Source organism: Pangasianodon hypophthalmus, chromosome 10 (assembly GCF_027358585.1).
Source record: "Pangasianodon hypophthalmus isolate fPanHyp1 chromosome 10, fPanHyp1.pri, whole genome shotgun sequence".
In the NCBI taxonomy this organism is placed as follows: Eukaryota; Metazoa; Chordata; class Actinopteri; order Siluriformes; family Pangasiidae; genus Pangasianodon; species Pangasianodon hypophthalmus.
This window is the reverse complement of record NC_069719.1, coordinates 5347896-5360770: the sequence shown is the minus strand read 5'-3', so window position 1 is coordinate 5360770 and position 12875 is coordinate 5347896. Positions and strand designations below refer to the sequence as shown.

At 39.9% G+C, this 12875-nt stretch overlaps 1 protein-coding gene across 2 annotated transcripts in view; it reads left to right on the top strand.

Annotated features, from left to right (window-relative positions):
* b3gnt2b (UDP-GlcNAc:betaGal beta-1,3-N-acetylglucosaminyltransferase 2b) overlaps positions 1–12606 on the top strand; it is a 28755-nt gene extending 16149 nt beyond the window's left edge. For both annotated transcript variants that reach the window (XM_034308331.2, XM_053237595.1), the window contains 2 exons: positions 4927–5049; positions 9064–12606. In XM_034308331.2, coding sequence (XP_034164222.2) covers positions 9082–10281 — 1200 coding nt within the window. In that variant the 5' untranslated portion in view covers positions 4927–5049; positions 9064–9081 and the 3' untranslated portion in view covers positions 10282–12606. The remainder of the gene's footprint in view (positions 1–4926; positions 5050–9063) is intronic.
* The last annotated feature ends 269 nt before the right edge of the window (positions 12607–12875 follow it).

Here is a 12875-nt window from a genome sequence, read left to right as displayed (position 1 = left end):
AACATCATTTGTCCAATTTTCTACCTAATATTGGTTAAATATAGTAGGAAACTGGTTTCAGTTGGGTTTCCATTTTATACATTCATTCATTTGGCAGACATTTTGAGCACAACCAAGCAGTTACAGGTTAAGATTCTTGCTCAACGGCCCAACAGCAGCTCTCAGGCAATTAAAATGCTGAACGTTCCATTGAACAGTCATTAGCACTGAAGCATAATTAATAAACAGGAAGTTGTACATCAACCACGGGCATCATTGTGCAGCCCTTTCCTCCTACAATTAATGATCAAGTTTTTCTTAATGACTCATTCTCCAGTGCTTGGTCATGTTTCTAGGTGTCCTGCTTGATGTTCTCAGTCCCATGACTTCATACGCAAGGCTTTTAAAGCTGTATCATGTGTAAGTTTGAGATGGTTGTTGACACACACAGAGCCGTGTGCCGATGTTAAGCTGTGATGAAAGCATAGATAAGTTTTGCAGTATTAAATGTAAGATAATCGTCTGAATTGTCTGAAAGTCTGAAAGTCTGAACAACAACAGTATTATCATTAACACTTGTTCAGGCTGTGTACATTGTGCAGTTGAAGATGCCAAGGATTAATGCATTTAAATATAGATCAGATAAGGACCTTCAGGAGACAGCTGAAATTTAACTTGTAAATACCTGATGTGTCTTGTCTGTTTAAGCAAGAGATGATGCGCACAAGCATCATTGTCATGGTTAGTGAGGTTGCCTGCTTTTCCTACTAAAATGGTGTGACTAGAGCTCACTGCAGGAAGATACTGATACTGATAATGGCCTAGACAAGATTACAGATGCACCACTTTCAATATTGTTTGGTTGAAAATAAAATTCTGAAATATTATTAAGGGTATGAGTATTAAACATAAGTGTAATTCTGCCAGGGAAAAAAAGGATTTTTTCACCATTTTTGTCACATATGATCCAGTGACTTGGAGACCAACTGTAACTTGAAGGGCTTTTTGTTACATTTTTGAGCAGTTTGTTAGATTTTACATGTGAGTTTTTGCGTCATACCCATATAAGGAAGAAAAATCATGTCATTCCTGGAAGCCTATCAAATAAAAATAAAAAAATTTGGAGATTATTCAGAAACTTATCCATGGCAGTCTGCCACAGTAAAACCTTTTCATGTGAATGTTCCTTTGCACTTCTTCATGTCCTGTGTGCTGTTCTCAGTTAATATTTGCACAATTCCTTCCTGTGAGTTTACATCCAAGGCTTGGAAAGCTGTGTCATGTAAGAGACTGAAATGGTTGTTGAAACGGGTGAAGCCATGTGACTGTTAAATAGGATAGACAGTTTTGTGATGTGTGACTGTAAGATAATCTCACAGTATTGTTGGTTGTACAGACTTTCCACTTCAGCATTAAAGGTTATTCAGACTGTTCAGTGATGGAAGAAGCTGAGGTTACACTCGATGATGACATTGTGCTGTATAAAGAGGTGACTGTGTGTGTTGGTCAGCCCACATACTGTCTGGTGCTTTGGTGTGGTTGAGCAGCTTGTTCAACATCATCATGCCTATCAGTCCTAGCAAACACAGTGATATTTTCTTTAACAGTTTAATATTACTCACTGTCTTTCTCCTTTTCTGGTCATAATGCATCAATGCTATTGCTGTGTGATCTGTGTTTAATCCAGTCATAGTGCACTGTGCCAAAACAAGATGACTGATGGGAGCAAAAGTTGCAGTCTTTGTCCTGTTTAATGATTAAAAATCTGATTAATGCTGCTCCATCAGATCTCACCCTGATCTTATGTGTATCCATCACCGTCTCCTTTAAATGCGACATCATTTTAGCCTGTGTTTGAATTGCAAATTCGGTAGGGCTGTATTTGTATGCGCATACGCGTGTGTGTGTGTGGGACAAGTAAACCATGAAGAAATGAATTCTTTGAGCAGTCATACATCACAGCCTCTGCAGAAACATGCCTGCATTGACTGTGATAACAGGGTTCCTAAACGTGATAAGGAATTATGTTTTTGTGTGAAAGTGGTGCCTGAATTATGTTTTTGTGTGAAAGCCCTGAGCCTCCTATATGACTGCATGATGCTACGTTAACCACATACCCAGTTAGTTTACAACTGATAACAAATATCCCAACTCACAACTCACTAATCAGTGATGGCTAGTTGTAAAAAGATCACATCCAAGAATGTTCTCTCAAGCTGGCAGTCTATCTTGCTCAGTAGTTGAGCCATTTTTCTACACAGTGAGGCTGTGTTCTCCACTGTCAGGCCTGAACAAGATGTACTTCGGCGGTCTCAGTAGCACCAGGAACGCTGTGCTGTACAGAGTGTGTAAATACTGTATGTACACATTGCGGCAGGTTCATCTAGCTGGAGTCATTTGCGCATAGGTCCCCTACCTTGTGGTCAATTGAGATACGAATATGCTCACAGGAGATAAAGATAATGATAAAGACAGCATTAGGGGAAAAAATGCAAAGTTTGTTAAAACCACATAGCGTCAAAGTGAAAATCTCATCAGATTAACAAACTTTGTGATCATATACTGTGGTAATGCAGTGTGTTCATACAGATATTTGTACTTTATATTTACTGAGCTAGTTAAAGACCAGGGCAAGAAAGCACAGAAATGAATGCTCCAGGGCTTTATGCTTATGAAAATATTATGCAACATGTAATAGGTGAACCTGATTAAAGCATCAGGTCACTGGTTTAAAAAAAAAAAAAAGAAAAAGTTGAGAACCCCTGCATTGGTCCATAGGTCATACTTTACATAACTAACCACTCATTTTCTATTACACTTAATAGAAAGTGTGAAAAGGGGTGGAGCTGATGATGTTATCTGCGCTCTCAATCACTCTTTTACACTGCATATCTCACTTCCTTCACATGTCTCTCTCTCTCTCTCTCTCTCTCTCCCTCTCTCTCTCTGTATTTCACAAGCTCATAGTGTAAGTAGTCATGATATGCAGCAGGCGCAGTTGAACATGCCATTCTTGTACACACAAATGTGTTTGAAGAATGTGTGTTTGACGGTTGGCTCTGAATAAAAGTTTTCCGCCGCCTAAATATTTAGCTGAAGCTTCAGGCGCTGCTAGCAGTCATCAGTGCTGTGAACAGAGTGTTTTTACAGTTTGCTCTGTGACTCACATTGAGGCTCGTGCTCTCATTGAAGCTGTATTTGTTGTGTGTTCAGTAGCACCTGTAAGGCTCTGAGGGAGAAAAGAAGCTTCTGGTTGGCTAAAATGTGGGAATTCTAAAATGTTTTTGTACTGAATCAATAATGTAGAAGCCATAAAATAAAAATCTATAACAAAGTTTGTACTAAAAAAAAAAAAAAAGGGGTTTCCTAAGACTTTTGCACAGTACTGTATATGTAAACAAAAGGCAATCAGTAAAGACCTGTTTGGTGTCCAAATGTAGTTTAATGTATTAAGATTATTAAACATAAAAACTTTAAAAAACCTTTATGGAAATTCTTAAGCCGATCTTTCACAACATATTGCAAAAAATGTTTTGCACTTTTACAAGGCTAGGCTAACGTAGTTTCAGTGGATGTTTCTGACTACAAATTTGCATAATGCTAGTGATATGTTGCACACTTAATGTCAGCGGATACAAAGTGAACAAATTTTATTTGTATATAAACAGTTTCATAAAGTTTTTATACTGTTCAAAAGAGGTGATGCACTTCTGTGCCTTTTTTTTGTAGTAAGTCTGTATAAGGTTATATAACTCAGACACTTCGAGGCAAGTGGAACGTTTGTGTAAATTTGGTTCTTGCCCAAACAGCTCCTACCGAGGTTTAAGAAAATTGATGCTTGCTTTCCACGTTAAGCGTTTGGAGTTTTCCGAGCACCGTGATGAATCGAGCTTTACTTACCCCACTTTCTCGCTTCTTATTATCCAGCATGCACAGCCCTGCTCAGTGTTTCCTGTGTTTACTTACACACACGCACATCTTTTTCAGATATCAGAGGTGGAGGTAGATTGGGGACAAAGACTGCACTTTAAGCTGTATAAACTTCTGCCAAAGTGAAGTACATGTTAACATTGCTGCTAATGTGTGTCTTAGGGCGTATAAAGGTTGAGCTTTCGTCGTATTCAGATGTGAGAAAAGAACACAGACACCTGGTGTTTTCCTCCTCCTGGCTATAAGGCGTGTCTGACTGGAACAATCCCTTTTCTGTCTATTAAAGTGTTGTCAGTTGTACAGATAATCAGGCTAGTGAGTGGTAAAATCTGTTGAATCAGTGTAAGTGATCCATTAGTGGTATACTTCAAAAGACTTGAAAAGCACCAACGAAAATGTACCACAGATAGCTGCATGCATTATACAATAGAGTTTGCAGTAGTAATCGTGCTATTGAATATTAAAGCAGTGTGAAGGTTTTGGAAGGAGCAGATTTTTGGCCTTGTTTTTGGGCCGCCAAGGTGATTTGAGCAAACAAATAAAGAACAGTGGCTGTGGTGAAAGAGGTGCAAACGTGGCAGATGGGGGTGCTGGTTTATTTATCCAAAAAAAAGATACGAGATGGAGAAGGAGGTGATTATGTTTGAGTATGATTGACTAAGCATGTTCCACCAGCTGTTTCCACGACCATAGGCAAACACAGTGGGAAACATAACAAGGAAAAGTGATGTTTAGAGCCATTGCAGAGAAGGTGTTTAACAAACGGTCACTTCTTTCTTGTGTCGAAGTTTCATGATGTCACGTGTGAATCATTACTCCTGCACTTCATGGATAAGTTAGCATGATTAGGTAATGAATACATGCTTTAGCTTGTTGCCTAGTAAGTGCGTGTGTGAAACTGAACTGGTTGCCTTACATAATTAGTAAGCCGCCCCGTTTATTCAGCTGTGGTTCCGCCTCTAATTCCCTAAACACGAGGTGTGTTAATACAAGTAGGTTTTTTTTTTCCCCCCACAGATTGCTGCATCGTTCCAGTTCTCATCTGCCTAAGTATTAGGATGGGGTAAAGACTGAAGTGGACACCTTTGTCACATACACCTGTAGCATTGCCTGCCTGCCTGCCATTTCCCCTGACAACAGGTAACACTTCATTACAAATGATAACAAAATGCAATGCAAACCCTCTGTTAAATTATTATTAGTTGCTTGATTTCATTATTGAGAGATTTCTGCAGTTGGAGATTCTAAGTCTGAAATGCTAATCCGTCAACTTGAATTGAAATGCCATCCACCCAGCGGTTTGTTATTGTAAAATGCTTAAAGTAAATCATCAGTACCTCTTTGCATACCTCAGAAAAACATTTAACCAACAGTCGTGCTAAAACATGACCAGGTGACTTGTTGTGAAATTGGGTGGCGTTGTTGATTCACCGGTTTGTAGTACAGCACAAATTAGCTTCTCATTTAGGCTACCTACAGATGATTGATGGCAAAACTGCTTTGTGGCGGCGGAGCCATTGTTCCCCTACGGATAGCCGTGTTGCCTACAGGCAGCATCTCCTTGGGCGGAGTGCATCACTTGGATTGACGATGAGCCCTCTTTTGTGATGTAGGCAAGATGCCACTCTAGCTCTCTAGCTATCTAGAGCTGTTTAATGTAACCTTAATGACATGAAACTAGTTTTAGTGCAACCTAAAATTTTGCTTTGTCATTCGTAGCTCTCAGATGAGGTTCAACTCTCCGCTCATGCGCCCATTTCTTATTTCCCCACTCTTATTTCTTGCCTTCTGTGTGTTTTTTTTTCTACCAGAGAGGGTGAAATTCCCAATCTTAGCTCCGTCAGCTTTAAATGTTAAAATCTGGTAACTGCATTTCTGACTTGCTGACTTGCATTTCTGGTTTGCTTGTGTGCTTTTATGATCGCATACCCAACCCTCGCTGCTTGTACGTCTGTTGTCTAATGTCAGTGGGAAATGTCTATCACTTTCCTGTTCAGTTCCCTCTTTTACTAACTCTTTCTAGTCATTATTCTAAACTGCCACACTGTGGTTTCTGCTGCACCAGCACACCGTGTGGCACACACTGTAGGGAGGGGCATTTATGTCGATGCTATGAGCAGCCATGTTGATACGATGTCATGTGCTGAACTCGGGGTTGAAGAGACCTTTCTATTCAGAAAGTCAAAAAGGTCTCCTCAACCCTGTTTTCAGTACATGACGTCATATCAACATGGCTGCTCATAGCATCGACAGTAAACAAAGTAGCAAAATTATTCTGAGTTCCCACCTCCGATTCGAATGTGGCATCATTTTTAACATATGCTGGGAAACTTGTAAAGAAGTGGTTGAATTTCCCAGAATAATTTTCATATGTTAACAGCTCAAATCAGGAAATGTTTAACCTTTATGGCCATGGTCCAGCTTAACTTTAGACTACACCCTGTTATTTTAGACCAACACACCATGCGGAAAGTATACATTTACATTACATTTGCATTTACATTTACAAATGAAGGTTCATGCGAACAAAGAAAATACACTGCCTGGGCAAAAAAAAAAGTCGAATCTAATATTTTGTTGCGCTGCATTTAGCTTTGATTACGGCACACATTCGTCCTGGCATTGTTTCAACAACCTTATGCAACTTCACAACATCAGATTGACTTCCATCCAGAGTTGCATTCATTTTTGGCTGAGATCTTGCATTGAGGACAGGAGAGTCTTCTCCGTAAAGTCTTCTCCAGCACATCCCAAAGTCTTTCAATGGGGTTGAGGTCAGGACTCCGTGGTGGCTAATTCATGTGTGAAAATGATTCCTCATGCTCCCTGAATGACTCTTTCACAAGTTAAGCCTGATGAATCTTAGCATTTTCATCCTGGAATATGCCTGTGCCATCAGGGAAGAAAAAGTCCATTGACGGGATAACCTGGTCATTCGGTACATTCAGGTGCTCAGCTGACTTCATTTTATTGCTGCACAATGAGGCTGAGCCTCGACCTGACCAGTTGATGCAACCTCAAATCATAACACTGCCTCCAGAGGCTTGTACAGTAGGCACTATGCATGATGGGTGAATCACTTCATGCATTTCCCTTCTTACCCTGACACACCCATTGCTTTGGAATAGGGTAAATCTGATTTTATCAGACCACATGACCTTTTTCCATTGCTCCACCGTCCAGTCTTTATGCTCCCTAGCAAATTGAAGTCATTTTTTCCGATTAGCCTCACTAACAAGTGGCTTTCTTGTGGCCACACAGCTGTTTAGTCCAAATCCTGTAAGTTCTCATTACATTGTGCGTGCAGAAATGCTCTTACTTTCACTATTAAACATAGCCGTGAGTTCTCCTGTCGATTTTTTTACAATGTGACATCACCAAGCGTTTTAAAGATCTCCGATCACAATCATTCAAGATTTTTTTTTCCGACTACATTTCTGCTGTAAAGTTGACGGTTCACCACTATCCTTCCAGGCTTTAATAATGCACTGGACATTTCATAACCCAGTTCCAGTGATTTCAGCAATCTCTTTAGTTGTTTTCTTTGCTTGATGCAGGCCAACAATTTTCCCCTTCAGTAACATCTTTTTCACGACCACGGGATACGTAATCTGCTATGGTTGTTTAAGAAATGAGAAGCTACACACTGCATCAGTTAAGGTTAAAAGAACTGTTACCTGATGAAACATATTAATCACTGCAGTAATGATCCAATCATAGGCTCTTAGGTATTTGCTTATTTAAACTCAAACAGCGACCTTTTTTTTTGGCCAGGGAGTGTATAATGCAAATGCTTTTTAGTGTCCTGCATTTCCTGTCATGTGAAGTGTAAAATAGCTTCTGTAATCATGGATGACGATGTCGACCATAATACACTGTAAGATCGGTGTAGTACGTTGAGTAGGAGCAATGAGTCTTCAGAGATTTTAATATACTAGCAAGTTTATTCAGCAGAGTTTATTTTATTGTTCCCATGCTGTCTTATGACTGTTTAATAAAGGCAATCTACTTTTGCTTTTACTTCTTGAAGATGCAGGATTCTCCTGAACTGGACTAAATATTCCTGATGTAGAATTGTTCTTTGTTGACAGTAATTATTCATACTTTTGTGTAAAATTGATTTTTCCTCTTAAGTCCTGCTTATTGCCCAACACACTGCTTATGTGGAAGGATCTTAAGCTTATGTGAACCACACCTTTTCCTCTTCCTGCTTTGAACTAGGCTTTTCTCAATAGACACCAACAGAAACAATTGATGGCCCCGTTTTTCAAACAATTGGAGGGTTATTTAATATGCACTTTGTAAATCCATTTCATTGTTCATGTTTCAAGTAGGGAATGAAATTCAGACTCTGGGGAAAAAATCTTTATTTACAGGTAACACTATTCATGTTATTCACATGTATTGCAAACTTTCAATTTGATATTTTTAAGAGAAAAATCTATAAAAACGTGGCTCTACCACAGAGCATATTACTAATACATAAAGTTGTTTATGATGTCTGCTTGTCTGCTGTTTTTGTAATTGTGTTCAGCTGCTCTAGTCTGTTCGTGGTCAAATGGGATTTGTTGCAGGTCCCTAAAGCATTTCTGTCATGAGGGACTGGAAATACAGAGCACATGATGGTTATAAAATGTGTTGATTTCTTTTTCTATGAAGTAGAACAGCAGCGAGGGTCACAAGACAGAGATGCAGAGAACGGGTAAACGAGCTGAAGGGAAATAGGGTGGGGAAACTGTTGTGGGGAAGAGGAAGACTGCACACAATAGGAAGGTCAGGGTCATAAATACAACTGCAGTATAACCTCACCTGTCTGGTTGCTAAGACAAGGTTGCCGAAGGGAGAGGGGGGAGTGGGGAGGGATGGAGAGAGAGAGAGAAAGAGAGAGAGAGAAAGAGAGACTGCCAGGCAGTTCATCTTAAACCCTAACTCAAGCTACATGTGGAACAGCACTAGACAAAACTCAAACATACAGTTCATGTCACTTGAAATACTCAGATGTGTAAGATAATTGTATGACAATAATGATTTTTGACAATATCTACTTACATGAATGTCTAGTTTCCCAGAAATCTTCCTGTTTTTGTTCAGTGATTAAGTTTTACTTTGTGTTGACTATCATCTAACATGTCTCTCTGCATCTCTGTTGTCTAGGTGGTGAATGCTGGCACCATGCACGGACCTCGAAGAAAGCTGAAGGTCGTTGTGATGACTATAATGACTGCATTCTTCTTCATCATAGTGGAAGTTTCGAGAAGCTCCAACCAAGATAAAAATGGCCGGCACAAAATTCGAATCCCCACCAAACCATTCTGGGGCAAACTGGCCCCCAACGAGGCCTTCTGGAACCGCCAGCAGCAGAAACTGGACCATTTGTACAACCCGATCCTGCGTGGACCAAATGCCACACTCGGTGGCCTTCTGTCAGACTGGCTAAACAACACGGTTGCCCAGGACTCCTGCAAGCCGGACTTCCAGGTTATGACACAAGTGAAGAATTTTAGCTTGCTTCCAGATCGTTTTAAAGACTTTCTGTTGTATATGCGATGCAGGTCTTATCGCATGGTCGTAGACCAGCCTCAGATATGCAAAAATCAGCCGTTCCTGCTGCTGGCCATCAAATCGTTGGCATCACATTTCGACCGGCGTCAGGCGATACGAGAATCTTGGGGTCAAGCTGGTCTCTTGGCAAATAAGACCATTGTGACTGTATTCCTCCTTGGCAACGCCACTGCTGTGGACCACTTCCCAGATTTATCGCCGATGTTAGAGTATGAGAGCTCCATGCATGGAGACATCCTTCAGTGGGACTACAGGGACTCCTTTTTTAACCTAACCGCTAAAGAGGTCCTTTTCCTTGAGTGGTTCAACACTCGCTGTCCGGATGCTAGCTTCATATTCAAGGGTGACGATGATGTCTTCGTCAACACTTTACTTATTATAGACTTCCTCAAGGGTCTGTCCCCTGCCAAGGCACAGGACCTGTTTGTTGGGGATGTAATAACAAATGCTGGACCTCACCGGGACAAGAAAGTTAAGTACTACATCCCTGAAAACATATTTGTAGGGAGGTATCCACCATACGCAGGTGGTGGAGGGTACCTTTACTCCGGAAAAGTGGCTAAGAGGCTTCATGGGATCATGAACAGGGTGCCGCTGTACCCCATTGATGACGTCTACACAGGCATGTGCCTGAGGAAGCTGGGCCTTGCCCCGGAGAAGCACAAGGGTTTTCGTACTTTTGGCATTGAGGAGAAATATCGTAACAACCCGTGTGCCTATAAGAGCCTGATGCTGGTTCACCCAAGAAGTCCGCAGGATATGATAAAAATATGGGCGTGGCTTAATGATCCCGCTTTAAATTGTCAGTAAAACTTCACACGAGGCCTTTCAACAACCTCAGGGTTGCTAGTCTGTATTTGGCAGCTAAGATTATCATTATTATTATTATTATTATTATTATTATTATTGTTCATGTGTGAGAGACGGTCTGTTTGTGCATCTTGTCTCTGAAGAGATCAAAGCTAATGGAGAACATTTCAAAATTCTTTAACTTCATGAATATCTCCAGTAGTGTTACAGGTTTTTACATATGGACCATACATTGCTCTGTCAGAGTAATTTATGTGCTGATGTAGTACATGCTAAAGACAGTTTGATCATGAGAAGTTCAGCTGGTTTGAACTTGGTGCAGTAGAAAAAAGAAATCACCATAGTCAAGCATGTTCTATCATTTTTATTTATCTTTTGTTTGTGTGATACAGGATAGTAAGTGTTGTTGAAAACTGCTTGTGCTGCTTTGTTTTTCCTCCCAAAGCTTGATTCGTGAAGGTTAAGCTAAAGCATTACACAAAAATGACGTGCAGTAATCAGCTCCACTTGATTAATGTGTTGTGAAACCATTGACTTATCAGTGGTCATATCGTTCCAGTGGTGTTGATTCTCACACATGTTGGCCGGTTTCGGTTTTTTTTTTTTTAAGGTTCACAGTGTGTCAATAATGTTTGATGTACCCCAGGAGTGTGGCCTTTTTTTTTTTTTTTTTTTTTTTTTTTAAATGCCACAACTACAGATAAAGAAGAATGAAATGAGTTCATTACAGTTCTGTAGATCGGTTCATGTGAATTTAGGTCAGAGAATAAGTATTGTGGGTCAGGAAAGTGGCGTGTACTTTTCTTGGTCATGTAATGACTGATGTTAAATGGAGCTATTGTATGTAATAGGTTATTTATTCCTTTGCACAGTCAGTTTTTATGTTTTGAATTTAATCAAGACGGCATGTTATTGTCTGTCCAGCCAAAGTGCTTCATGCTGCATCAACTTAATTCCGTTCACCTCTTCGAATGGAAGCTGTATGACACCAAAACACTTGTGCCTTTCACTGAAAAAGCAAGCTTCAAAAGAAGAGCATTTTCCCATTTCAGTATTCATCTGTCTGTGCCTAATGTGACGCACCTGGATACGACGTGAAACCGGGTTGGAAATGTGGTTTGTTTATAGTTTGCTGTTTGGGTTTGTTTGTCAGAGACCCAGCATGAGCATGATGTGCTTATCTTTTTCCCATCCCATGACCGAGAGCAGTGCCTCTTAATGATCGCTGTCACTGTTCTTTCACCATCAGGGCACAACCGAGATGTTATCTATGTTACAGTTACACCTGCTGGGTAGGTGTTGCAAACACACCCTGCTCACCTTTTTAATCACGACACTGGATTCCTCTTCCTCCGACATGGCACTCGAGCACTCTAATCTGAGTCTGAGTGGAATGTTGAAGTGCACTGTTGGTTCCTTTTCCTACACGGTCTGACAATGTTCTCCACTGCTGAACATAAAAACCAAAATATTGCACATTGTGCCTGCTTGCAGTAAAAAAAAAAAAAAAAAAGTTCCTCTGAAGTAATGTTTACACATCAGGATAGATAAATAAATGGTCAAAGACAAATGACTATATATTTATAGACTATATAGGTTTAACTGCCATTATTTATGAACCAGTGAAACTTTCCAACTGGAGTTCTGGTTTTGGAATCTTGCAGTTCTTGAACCAGGACAGAGCTAATTCTGCATACTGATCAGCTTGAATGATCGTGTCATAAAGATTATATGTTTCATATTTCAATGGGTATAGTAGTGACTTGTTTGCCTCTCTTGGAACCCTTAAACATCCCTGGAAGCTCAAAAAAAAAATAACCCAGGTCTCGTTATTTTAGGGAACACTTGCTGATACGGACCAAAAATTAGACTGTTGTTTGATTAAATGTTAGATTATATGAATAGAAAATTTTATCTGGGATCATTATGTATAATTATGATAATTATCTGATAATAGACGTGACCTGATTATGCTGGAACGAAGTGGTTTTCACCGAGCTTCGAGTGCTTGTGCCACATTTGAGTGATATAGACTTGTTCTTTTTTCTTGCATCATTTAACAAAGTGACTCAGGTCTATGTTTTCTGTAACTGTAAAAACACATGAAGCAGTTTTAAAAGGGTGCCACGAAAACCAAATCAAAGCCTATTTTATAACATAACAAGGAGACACTGACTTTTTTTTTTCTTTTTTTTTTTTTTATGCGAATGTGCGAATTTCTCCTGCTGTTGTTTATTGCTGACTTATTGTCTATTTGTAACTTAATATGCACAATTTTGTTTCTCTGGCTGATTTAAATAAAATAAAACTTGTGTTTTTGTATTTACAGGTTGCCCCATTCCTCTGTGTGTTTTGCACTATTGTTACTTCATGTTCAGCTTGTTATCTAAGTGTCAATGTTTGTTCATGCACCTGCTTCGTAGTGGTGGGAAATCTATAATTAGGAGTCGCATGTACACTGACTCAGCCTAGACCAGGTCAGTGACAAGATTAAGAGGAGATTAATCAGAGAAGCAACCAAGAGGCCAAAGGTAACTCTCTGAGCATGATGCCGCTACCATCACCATGCTTCACTGTGTGGTTGGTGTTTTTAG